This window comes from Onthophagus taurus, chromosome 1 (assembly GCF_036711975.1).
Source record: "Onthophagus taurus isolate NC chromosome 1, IU_Otau_3.0, whole genome shotgun sequence".
NCBI classification, from domain to species: domain Eukaryota; kingdom Metazoa; phylum Arthropoda; class Insecta; order Coleoptera; family Scarabaeidae; genus Onthophagus; species Onthophagus taurus.
In genome coordinates this window covers 2,684,627-2,697,084 of record NC_091966.1, presented here as the reverse complement: position 1 = coordinate 2,697,084, position 12,458 = coordinate 2,684,627, and the positions used below count along the sequence as shown (strand labels likewise).

The following is a 12,458-nucleotide window of genomic DNA, read 5'->3' as shown; positions in this document are numbered from 1 at the left end:
GTTGTAGTATTTGTGGAAAAAATTGTAGTCTTACTCCTGAAAGACTATATTGGCTCTATCTGACTGTGGAGGCCTATGATACCAACTCTAGCTTATCCTATCGCCTTTGCATTTGCATATAGAGAAAGTGGCTAGAACTACCATTTACAAGTTTAATCAATATGCTCAAAACTGCTACCAATGGGCTATGAAAGGCACTTTGACGGGATCATTATCAGTGATCAATGCTCTATACCAGATTGTACTACCTGAACGGCAGTCCTGGATCAAAAACGAAAATTCTCTGGTTCAGGCAGATATTTGCATGTTCACAGATGGATCAAAAACACTGGAAGTGGTCGGGGCAGGAGTATACTGCCAGACACTTCGGATTAAGCAAGCTTATAATAATAATGTATGTTTATTAATTCCCAATACATCCAGTATAGTACAACATAACAAAATAACCTTAAAAAAAACACCAAATCATTGCAGTTGATAACTGCTAATGTTTTTCATTAGTCCTAGCAAAAAAAGAAAGAAAACAATAATAAAAAAAAAAAAACAAAACAAGATTATTATCTTACCCTTGTTTATAGATATACATACAGTGTGTCCCTGGATAGGTGAAACGACTCTTATAAAAGGTAAATTTTTTTCGATATTAATTGTCATTTTTTGGGGTTTAGCCCTGCTTGATTAAAGACTAATTTTAAACATATTTTCAATTTTTTAAAAACAAGTGAGCGTTGACAGTGAAAGAAAAACTCTTTTTGTGGCAGGTAAAGTACCTTTTCTGTTTACAGTACGTGAAAGTGTTACTAAGAAGTTTTGTTCAGAATGAAAAACTATGGCCATATGCAAATTTTCGGATTTATCAAACAATTTTATTTTTAACAAAGACTGTCATGGAAAAACAAAATTGCTTTCCTGTCACTGTTAATCTGTCAAACTGTAATTTAGTAAATTTAAAGTGTTTTACAAATACAATGTTAACATTAGAGGAAAAAGTTTACGTGATTCAATGGAACCGGGGAAAACCCGATAAATGTGGTTATTGCTTTATTTAGTGAAAAATTTCCAAGTACTGGAATTAAAAGAAGTACTTGTTGGCGTTTAATCAAAAGATTTCTTGCAGCAGGAAGTATTCACTCTAAGAAAAAAAATTATGATGAAACTGATTAACTGTTAGCTATAATTAACTGTTTTCTTTGTGGGCGAACACACACTTAATTTTTTGTGAACATTTTAAGAACGGTTCGTTTATTTTTTCCGAATAATCTGAATCTCAAAACAAAAAATCGTAATAAAGTACTATTGACGAAAATAATTAAAAATGGGTTTTATCAAAGTAGGCCGACGATTCCGAAAATTTGCATATGGCCATAACTTTTCATTCTGAATAAAATTTCTGAGTAACATTTTACCATACTGTAAACAGAAAAGGTACTTTATCAGATACAAGAAGTTTTCGCTTCAGTGTCAACAGTCACTTGTTTTTAAAAATTTGAAAATATGTTCTAAATTAGTCTTTAACCAAGCAGGGCTGAAACCCAAAAGATGACATTTAATATCAAAAAAAATTCACATTTTATAAGAGTCGTTTCACCTATCCCGGGACACACTGTATATCTATAAACAAGGATAATTCTATATCAGAAAAAATTTTTTTTTAAAGAAAAATAGCATAAACATTCTTAAGAACATTCTAGAATAAACAGTCCGACTCTCACGAGCAATTTCCAGCACCGGTTGAGTTGTACATTAAATAGGTAACATCTCAACTTACAATTAGTCCTATAACCCCGCACACTCTCCAGCCTCAAAGAATCCGGAATCGCATTATATTTAACGGCGACACAGTACGAAAAGGACCTCTTAAAAGTCTCTGTGCGATACCGCGGAATCGTCAATGCATTCCTGCGCCTGATATTAATGTTATGAACGTCAGTCCGGAAAGAAATCTTATTGTATAAATAAGGAGGAGTTTTAAACAACAAAACTTTGTGATATAAACAATGTGTGTAAGACTCGATGCCTATTAAGCCAACCTGCCCAGGACAATGTATGAGAAATCCTGTCACGCTTTTTAAAGCTGAAAATAAAACGCAAGTAAGCATTTTGCACTCTCTGAATCCTATCCCTATACGTACTATCAATACAGGAGTGGTAAAGAGCGTCTCCAAAAGTAAATAAAGAGAGTACAAGCGCCTCACAACAATGAATTTTCAATTTTTGGCTCAAGATATGTCTACTACTATATAAGATCTTGATAGCAGAATATGCACGCTGTAGAAGTCCACTAATATGTCTCCTGAATCTAAAATGATTCCAAGATTGCGAACCTCAGATGAAATACCAAGTTTAACATTGTCAAGTTGCAAATCTTCACCACATCCGTTAAAAACAACAACATTCGACTTGGCAGAATTAATAGTAAGAGAAACATAACTCTTAACATAACTAAGCAGTCCATCAAGGTATAATAAACTTGCGTATGATCTGCATACATATGACTTCTGTAAAATTTTAATTGACTAATAAGATTAAATGTGTATATTAAATACAATATTGGACCCAGAATAGATCCCTGAGGTACACCGGATATCATAGAGATTGTCTCTGAACATTTGCCATCCACCTTTACGAACTGAGATCGATGGTCTAAGTAATTACTAATCAGACGAACAGCCAATGGGGGAACCCGACGTAATGCAATATCGAAATAAGAGTTAAGTGATGTAGAGTGTCAAATGCCTTTGAAAAATCAAGCAACACAAGAGCTGTAATACACCCGCTATCAATTCCTCTCAGCATGTCATCCGTCACGTCAAGAAGAGCAGATGTACAACTAAATCCTTTTCGAAAACCTGACTGCTTGTTAGACAGCATGGGAAATTAATCAACATGTTTCGTAATTCTGGCAGAAATAATTATCTCGAAAAGTTTTGAAAGCACTGGCAGAATACTAATAGGTCTAAAATCATTCAAATCCTTACAACTGCTGTTCTTAGGTACCGGAATAACCGAACCTATTTTCCCCACATCAGGATCAACACCATGCTCTATACAAAACTGAAAATGTGACATAAGTGGGGAAGGAAGGCAGGACATCAGCAACATTTGCCTACTTATATTGTCACAACCAACAGCATTTGTTTTTATAGAGTTCAACGCGTTAAGTACCTCTACTTCTGAAGCCATACTGAACGAGAGTTCCTGGTCAATAGTGGATAAGCGATTAGAATTATAATAGTTAATTAGCTACTGATCGCCAATACTATTACTTTGTGAAGAAAGAAAAAAAAAATTATACTATTAACGTCAGTAAAAGTTTCTGAGCATATTCCAAAGCTGTCGGGTATTATTCTCTAGTTATAATTGAGATAGAAATGCCCTTTTTTCACGTTGAATTGAGTTACAGTCCGTATATGTTATAGCCTGGGTATGTACTGTACTGTATTCTAGGCGGAAGTATTTGCTATTGACATGGGTGCTAAAATCCTTCTTGAGAGAGAGAGGTGAAGAACATGTCAGTACGATTTTTCTCATACAATTAAGCCGCTCTCCAGGCGCTGAAGGCCGTGAAAACGGTATCGGCTCTAGTTAATGACTGTAATAGAACTTTAAACAGATTGAGTTGTGATAACAGAGTTTCTCTGATTTGGGTCTCAGGGTACTCTGGGGTTGCTGGCAATGAAGCGGCAGATGAGCTAGCACGAGAGGGCAGCGCTAAAGCGTTTGTGAGGTCAGAGCCAGCAGTTGGTATATCATTTGTGATGGCCAAACATAGGATTGGACTGTGAGCTGAAGAGAGACTTGGCTTACTGTAGATCAGTTCTTCTAGAATGAGACACGCTACTTAAGAGACTTAAGGACGCACTTTCACCACATACTGACTTATAAACAATATTGTGTCTTTGTCTAAACTTGAACCACCGTACACTAGCTGAAGAGTCCTCACGAGCCAATTAGTTTGCTTTTTCTCTAATTAGTGAACCAGAAATTGGGTAATGTTTATTGTGCACGATTTCTTTATCTTTTTTCCCCTTCTTGTTGTCATCGTAATCGACAGGAATTTTCTCTTTTTAATTTGAGGCGGAATTATCATCTGCATTAAAGTCATTCTTTAAACTTGATTTTTTTCGTTTTGGATCAAATTTTTTGAAAATTTCGTATATGTACTGCAAAATCAGCAGCCCTTCTTGCATTCCAACTCTGAAGATTAGACAACTAGTTAATCAGCAAAAATTTACTTTTGTTGGCCTAACTTTTATGTTTACTGCTTAATTTATTTCGCTAATTTAAATTCTTTATAGCCGATGATCAAAGTTCAGAGATTAATAACATTTATATAAAATAATTTCTTAAAAAAAAATGTTATTTAATAAGCTTTTACTTTCATCTCGCAAGTTAATTTCTTCAGCAAGAAATATTAGTTATGTTCCCAAAAATAGATTAGATGGAAAAGTAGCAATTGTAACAGCCTCAACAGAAGGGTAATTATTTAATTATAAAATACAGGTGTTTCAAAAAGAAAATTATTGGCCCCCTACAACAAATTTAATTTTGAAGTATCTGTATAAACATTAAAGTATAAATTTAAACATAATTATTTTAAATTAAGCGTTAATTTGTTAGTATTGGATATGGAATTGCTGAACGATTAGGTTTAGAGGGTGCAAAAGTAGTAATAAGCAGTAGAAAGCAAAAAAATGTAGACGCTGCCATCGAAAAGTTAAAATCACAAAAAATTGAAGCCACAGGATTGGTTTGTCACGTAGGTAACCCCCAAGATAGAAACAAATTATTCAAAGAGGTAAATTAACACTAAATGATAATAAGAAAAACATAATCAATCTTTTTATTAAAGACTTTAGATAAATTTGGTGGGTTAAATATTTTGGTATCAAATGCAGCTGTAAATCCAACTGTTGGAGGGGTTTTAGATGTAAGTTAATTTCATCCAACAAATTTTGGTTTATTAATTTATTTATTTTAGTGTGAGGAGCAATCGTGGGATAAAGTTTTTGATATAAATGTCAAATCTGCTTATATGTTAGCAAAAGACTCTCTTCCACATTTAAGAAAAAATAAAGGGGGAAAAATTGTTTTTATTTCATCTATCGCTGGGTACCAACCTTTTGAGGTTATTAAAAAAGTTCCACACAAATTAAATTAAAATTTTAAGTATTAAATTATTTTATTATTTAGGCCCTAGGTGTGTACTCAGTGAGTAAAACAGCATTAATTGGGTTAAGTAGAGCAGCAGCAGTACAATTAGCATCTGAAAATATTCAAGTGAATTGTGTTGCACCTGGAATTATAAAAACCAAATTTTCACAAGTGGTAAATTAAATACTGTTTAAATTATTACTTAAATAATTTTTATTGGGTTTTAGTTAACTTCTAATGATGGATATGGTGAAGAAACTATGTCTGGAATCCCAATGAAAAGGTTATAAAGAATTAAAAATTTTAACTCAATACATAAACGATTTGTTTCAGATTTGGAGAAGTTGATGATATATCAGGGGTTGTTGCATTTTTGGTGTCAAACGATGCGAATTATATAACCGGGGAGGTTATTGTTCCAGCCGGGGGCATGCAATCGAGACTTTAAAATCACCTTAAATGTTTAAATATGAAATTTAATAAAAGTTATTTTTTAATTCTATTTTTTTTTTGTTTAATTAAATAAAACTGACGCAAATTCAAGAATTTTTTATTTGATTTCGTAATTTATTATCTCTTGATAACCTCAATGTTACAAACATAACCTCACTTATGTCATAAAAAAAATATTCATCCTTATCTACAATTATTATGATTATCTACTTAAATGGACTCTGCTCATTCAAATGAGTGCAAGTCATGCTTGTTCAGTACCAACAAATCGTTTGCTGGACAAGTACTACCTAAACAAGAAGATGAGTTATTTTGCTAAAGATCGTTTAAAAGGAAAAGTTGCTATTGTAACAGCTTCAACAGATGGGTAAATTAAATTTATACCTTTTTTTATCTAAATTAATGTTAGAGAAAGAGAGAAAAAAATAATAATAATTACAACATAAAAAAAATTTTGTATATACAGGTGTATTTAAATGACGTTTCCAAACTTCAAGGAACTACGAGCTGAGCTACGCCCCTTCAAAAATGGCGGAAATTTTTGGTTTAATTTTTTTTTTCACAAGAACTATAAACGTTTAGTAACTTAAAAGGGAATATTGAAAGTACAAATTACAAAAAATTAAATTTTCCGCAATTTTTGGAGGGATGTAGCTCCCCAGGGGAGCCGACGTCGCTCATAGTTCATATGAGAAAATACCAAAGAAATTGTATAACTTGTTAATTTGTTATACAATTTCTTTGGAAAATACCCTTAAAATTCGCTAAAGAAACGCGACCTGAAGTTTAGGAACGTCATTCAGATACAGCTGTATAAAAATAATAAATGTATACAGGTGTGTCAAAAGTCTGGAATATAGCCAATAACTTCGCCATTTGTGGCTTTAAAGAAATATGTTTCAAATACAAGTTTCTTTATTAATTGTGGCAAATTTTTGGCGATATTTACTAGTTTGTTGCTATGGTAACCAACTTTGTTATTTTAAATGGAATGCATATATTTTTTTGCATACAGTGATACAATAAAGTCTAAATACAGCCTGGAAAATGATAATATCTCAACTCCCGAAATGTAATTCAATGAAATTTTTTAACAAAACATGTAAGAAGTTCACATTATTTCCATATTTTACATAAAAACTATATAAGTTATTATTAATCAAGAAGAACACAAAACATAATCATATCTTTATTCAAAAAAGTCTACATACAGTCCTAAAAAAGAAGTATATCAGTGTCCGTTATAGCTCAATAACAATACTTAACATTAACCTTGAATAATTTTATTTCTAGTTATAGTGTTAATTCTACATAATAACAGTGCTAGTGTAAAACTAGAAGTAACACTATATCTAGAACTAAAATCATTCGGGTTTAGCCGTCTTTAGAGACTTGCGGCTAAACCCAAATGATTCTAGTTCTAGTTATAGTGTTAGTTCTATATAGTAACAGTGCTAGTGTAAAACTAGAACTAACACTAAACCTAGAACTAGAAAGTATGTAAGTTCTAGGTTGCTCAGAACGATTGAAAACTGCACCAACATTGTCCAAAATTTCTTTATTACGTAGCAAAATTTTTGAATATGTTTCGAAATAGCCATCTCATGTTATTCAAAATCATTGCGAATTGGTTGATCATAATTTTATACTTGTCTAAATGATTAACAACTAGTTTTTAAAGAATCCATGTTGCTCAAAATGACTGAAAACTAGTTGATAGTCATTAAAAACTTGTCTAAATGTATAAGGACTAGTTTATAGCAAGTTTAGGTTGCTCAGAATAACTGAAAACTGCACCAACATTATCCAACATTGGTTTATAAGGTAGCAAAATTATTCAAAATCATTGAAAACTGGTTGAGCATAATTTTATAGTTGTCTAAATCATTAACAACTAGTTTTTAAAGAATCCATGTTGCTCAAAATGACTGAAAACTAGTTGATAGTCATTAAAAGCTTGTCTAAATGTATAAGGACTAGTTTATAGCAAGTTTAGGTTGCTCAGAATAACTGAAAACTGCACCAACATTGTCCAAAATTGCTTTATAAGGTAGCAAAATGTTTCGAAATAGGTTCATAGCTATCTCATGTTATTCAAAATCATTGACAATTGGTTGAGCATACTTTTATACTTGTCTAAATGATTAACAACTAGATATTAGACAATCCATGTTGCTCAAAATGACTGAAAACTAGTTGATAGTCATTAAAAACTTATCTAAACGTATAAGGACTAGTTTATAGCAAGTCCAGGTTGCCCAGAATAACTGAAAACTGCACCAACATTTTCTAAAATTAATTTATAAGGTAGCAAAATTGTTCAAAATGATTGGAAATAACTTCATAGACATCTTATGTTATTCAAAATCATTGAAAACTGGTTGAGAATAATTTTATAGTTGTCTAAATCATTAACAACTAGTTTTTAAAGAATCCATGTTGCTCAAAATGACTAAAAATTAGTTGATAGTCATTAAAAACTTGTCTAAATAAATAGAGACTAGTTTATAGCATGTCCAAGTTTACCTAGTTTTGCACTAGCACTATCAGTCTTGAGAGACGTGCGGCTAAGCCCGAATGTTTCTAGTTGTAGGTCTAATGTTAGTTCTAGAGACAGTGGTAAGTAGCGCTAGTTAGCATAAGATATCACTATGTTGTATATTTTTATTGAACTAAAACTAGAACTTACACTAAACCTAGAACTAGAAAGTACCGGGTCTAAACCCAATAGTTTTATACTAGCATTATCACTAGAACTAACACAAGACCTAGAACTAGAATAATTCGGGTTTAGCCCTCTTGAGAGACGTGCTGCTAAATCCGAATATTTCTAGTTCTACATCTAGCGTTAAATCTAGTTTTGCACTATCACTACAAGTAACACAAGACCTAGAGCTAAAATAATTCGGGTTTAACCGTCTTGAGAGACGTGCGGCTAAATCTACTGCTGTAGGTTTCACTTCGTGGCACAAGTTGATCTGTTTCGACTTTGTATTAAAATAATAAAGACAAAAAGTATGCAAAAAGATAATTTGCATCCCATTTAAAATAACAATGTTGGTTGCCATAGCAACGAAACAAAAAACAATACAAACAAACAAATATCGCCAAAAAGTGCGCCACGATTAACAAGGAAACTTGTATTTGAAACATTTTTCTTTAAAACCACAAGTGGCGAAGTTATTGGCTGTATTCCAGATATTTGACACACTCGTATAAGAACAAAAGTTGGCTTAAAGTTCGACCGTAGTCTTTCTTTCCCATTAATGTTAAATTTATTTAGTATTGGTTTTGGAATTGCTGAACGATTAGCTAGAGAAGGTGCAAGTGTTATTATTAGCAGTAGAAAACAGAAAAATGTTGACGAAGCTGTTAAGAAACTGAAAAGTGAAGGATTGGAAGTTGTTGGAATTGTGTGTCATGTTGGAAAAGCTGAGGATAGAACTAAACTTTTCGATTTAGTAATAAAAATTTAAAAAAAATTTAAATAATAAAACTTATAAACAATATTAATTGTAGGCTGTATCGAAATATGGAGGATTAGACATTTTAGTGTCTAACGCAGCGGTAAATCCAACAATGTCTGCTGTTTTAGATGTAAATATTCAAAGTTTATACATAAATGTTATTTAATTACTTTTCATTTAGACCCCTGAAGCTTCTTGGGATAAAATTTTTGAGATAAACGTAAAAGCTGCTTATCTTTTAGCGCAAGAGGCTTTACCTCATTTAAGAAACCGAGGAAAAGGGAAAATTATCTTTGTTACTTCCGTTGGGGCATATCATCCAAATCAAGTAATTTATTAATAAAAACGTTGTTATAAAATTTGATTACAGATTTAGACATTTCAGCTTTTAGGTGCTTATTGTGTAAGTAAAACAGCGCTTTTAGGTCTTATTAAAGCGGCAGCTGTACAATTGGCTAGTGATAATATTCAAGTGAACGGAATTGCGCCGGGTGTTGTACCAACGAAGTTTGCTGGTGCGGTAAGTTTAATTTAAAATTATTTGTCCACGACTATCTTATAAATAATATACATATACATACCTTATAAATGAGCTTTCTAAAAGAAAAGGGTAGTCATTTCTGTGAATAACTAATCAACTTGACAGACTTGAATAATTATTTGAAAAGTCAAAATTTCACAAAACATCAATTTAATTTAATTTCTTTAGGACTTTCTAAACGTTTGATATTAAAAATTCCTTTTTTCGAATAATTTAAGCATAAATTAATTAATTTTCGACGTTTCATAAAATTGACATTTAATTTTGACAAATTGTGGTGAAGTCGGTTACAGTTGGTAACATTGAATTTGTGTCATATTGACGTTTAAACTTTATTCAAAAATCTATTTAAAAAAATAAATTTATGGAATCAATTTCATTAGTAGTCGTGGACAAAGTATAGTATTCTACTCACATATAACGAGCTATTATTCACTCAGGTTAATTATGTCACGAGCGTAGCGAGTAAACCTAACCTTAGTGAATAATACCGCTGATTATTATGCTCGTATATACTCTAATAATGTTTTTATTTTTAATATCGTTTCTTTTTAGATTACGACTGATGAATTTGCGAGGAATGAATCGTTATCTCTAATACCGATGCATAAGTAAATAATTATACTTTTTTTTTATGTAATTTTATGTTTTTTTTTATTAAATTAGGTTTGGAACTCCTCAAGATATGGGAGCTACAGCTGCATTTTTGGCTTCAAATGACTCCGATTATATGACTGGAGAAACTATGACCGTAGCAGGAGGAATGCCATCGAGATTATAAAATAAATTTTTATAAAAATAAATGATTAATATTACACGCATTTTAAATTTTTTCCAACCGATTGTAAATAAACCTGTTTAAAGTAAAAAGAATCACTTTCATAAAGAAAAATGTCTGCGAATACTTACAACGTTCTTTCCCAATTGGGAAAAGGTGCTTTTGGGTAATTTAATTAATCTAATTCGTTTTAATTTTGATTAAAAAAACATTATTTTTCAAGAACCGTGTATTTGTGCGAAAGAAAACACAACAAATTAAAAATTGTCGTCAAAGAAATCAGTTTAACCGCGGATAACGAAAAATCTCAAACGGCTAAGAATGAGGTACAAATTTTGCGATCTCTAAACAACCCCAACGTGATTAAATATCACGATAACTTCATCAAAGATAATTCGTTATGTATTATTATGGAGTATGCAAGTCATGGGAATTTGTACGAGTTACTCAAAAATCGTCAACAACGACTTTCTTTTTCGGTAAATTCTAAATTAATTTTAATTCAAACGTTATGATACTATTTTATAGGAGGTTATGAAGTTTTTTTGCCAAATTGTGATGGGGCTAAAACATATTCATCAAAAAAAAGTTGTTCACAGAGATTTAAAACCAGAAAATATTTTTTTAACCGGCAAGGATGGGGATGTTGTTAAAATCGGCGATTTTGGGATATCAAAATTATTAGCAACGTAAAGAATTTAACTCAAAATTATAACATTCATCATTAATTCTTAATAATGTTTTGTAGCCATACTGATAAAACATCTACTTTAATTGGAACAACAAATTATTTAGCGCCGGAAATTTGCGATGGATTACCTTATGATAAAAAATCAGATATTTGGTCTTTAGGATGTATTTTATACGAGCTGTGTGAATTACATAGATATTTCGATGGAAGTGTAAGAAAATTATTACAATATCAACTTTATGTCATTAAATTTGGCTTCTTATTATAGATCACCGATATAATAACATCAATAAAATCAGGAAAACGTAAACAAATCGATATCAACACCTACAGTTTAGATTTACAAAATATAATTGACATAACCGTTCAAATACCTCCAGAAAATCGCCCAGAATGTGTTAATATCATGGCTTATCCAATAATGGCTCACAACATAACAAAGTTATGTGTTAATCTTGGTAATTTAGAGGATGAAAAATAATATGTTAAAAATAAATTTAAACTTTTTCTTAACCTCATATTTATTAAATCAAAAATAACATAGCAAAAACAATTTATCCCACCATAGTCCTTTTTCTTCCTCTAGATTTAACTTCTTTATACTTAGAATAAATTTCGTGATACCCATTCTCATAATTTCCTTCATACTCTTTTAAAATAACATTAAACATACGTTCATGAACACTATGAGTGCTCAACAACGCTCTTTCCAATACATAAAGATCGACTCCTTTATCTTCAGTTGAAGAATCTGTGCGTGATAACCCAAAATCAATCATAACCAATTCTAAATCATCATACTTTTCGAAATTATCAATACTATTTTTATTTCTTAATAAAATATTTGATGTTGTTAAATCTCCATGTATGACATTTCCCGAATGTAATTTAGCTAATACTTTCCCTATATCTTTAGATAATTCATCTATTGATGCATTATCAGCTATAGAAATAAATTCTTTGGCTGTTAAACTATGTTCAATAAATTCCATAAAAATCATTCTTCGTGTCATATCAGCAAGGTAAATCATAGGAGTACGAACACCGATGTTTTTGCATTTTAAAGCGATTCTACATTCCGCTTTAATTCGCTCCTTCGTCAAGAGATTATCTAAATCGGGGTGACGATACTTCTTTTCAAATCTTTCTTTGATTAAGGTTGGTTTACCGAGATAAGTTCCTTTATACAATTTGGACTCAGCTCCTTGTTTAATTAGTTTAAATCCTTCCATTTATTATAAAAAGCTTTAAAATTAAATAAGTTTGATGTTTTAAAATTTTATTTATTTTATTTTTAGGTTAAGTTACTTTTATTTGACACATTCAATAATCGTTACAAATATCGATAGATGGCATTGTGTTTAAATTACTAAA

At 31.3% G+C, this 12,458-nt stretch overlaps 4 protein-coding genes across 5 annotated transcripts; 3 read left to right on the top strand and 1 right to left on the bottom strand.

Annotated features, from left to right (window-relative positions):
- The first annotated feature begins 4,194 nt into the window (after nucleotides 1-4,194).
- LOC111423383 (dehydrogenase/reductase SDR family member 4-like) lies at nucleotides 4,195-5,656 on the top strand. The gene is made up of 7 exons (XM_023056624.2): nucleotides 4,195-4,478; nucleotides 4,621-4,798; nucleotides 4,853-4,930; nucleotides 4,982-5,128; nucleotides 5,194-5,328; nucleotides 5,382-5,437; nucleotides 5,488-5,656. The coding sequence occupies exons 1-7, from the start codon at nucleotides 4,357-4,359 to the stop codon at nucleotides 5,600-5,602; spliced, it is 831 nt and encodes a 276-aa protein (XP_022912392.1). The 5' UTR covers nucleotides 4,195-4,356; the 3' UTR covers nucleotides 5,603-5,656.
- A 91-nt stretch (nucleotides 5,657-5,747) lies between these two features.
- On the top strand, nucleotides 5,748-10,430 carry LOC111423544 (uncharacterized). 2 transcript variants are annotated; one of them, XM_023056799.2, is made up of 7 exons: nucleotides 5,748-5,974; nucleotides 8,891-9,068; nucleotides 9,127-9,204; nucleotides 9,256-9,402; nucleotides 9,460-9,594; nucleotides 10,171-10,226; nucleotides 10,282-10,430. In XM_023056799.2, exons 1-7 carry the CDS (start codon nucleotides 5,841-5,843, stop codon nucleotides 10,394-10,396), a joined length of 843 nt encoding a protein of 280 aa, XP_022912567.2. In that variant the 5' UTR covers nucleotides 5,748-5,840; the 3' UTR covers nucleotides 10,397-10,430. The 2 variants fall into 2 exon arrangements, with proteins under 2 accessions (XP_022912567.2, XP_022912558.2); XM_023056790.2 differs by having other exon boundaries at nucleotides 9,451-9,594.
- Nucleotides 10,431-10,463: 33 nt separating this feature from the next.
- Nucleotides 10,464-11,597, top strand: LOC111423564 (serine/threonine-protein kinase Nek8-like). The gene is made up of 5 exons (XM_023056821.2): nucleotides 10,464-10,559; nucleotides 10,617-10,872; nucleotides 10,922-11,082; nucleotides 11,142-11,295; nucleotides 11,353-11,597. The coding sequence occupies exons 1-5, from the start codon at nucleotides 10,507-10,509 to the stop codon at nucleotides 11,563-11,565; spliced, it is 837 nt and encodes a 278-aa protein (XP_022912589.2). The 5' UTR covers nucleotides 10,464-10,506; the 3' UTR covers nucleotides 11,566-11,597.
- On the bottom strand, nucleotides 11,581-12,411 carry LOC111423554 (TP53 regulating kinase). The gene has a single exon (XM_023056810.2). The coding sequence runs from the start codon at nucleotides 12,314-12,316 to the stop codon at nucleotides 11,639-11,641; it is 678 nt and encodes a 225-aa protein (XP_022912578.2). The 5' UTR covers nucleotides 12,317-12,411; the 3' UTR covers nucleotides 11,581-11,638.
- Between the last annotated feature and the right edge of the window lie 47 nt (nucleotides 12,412-12,458).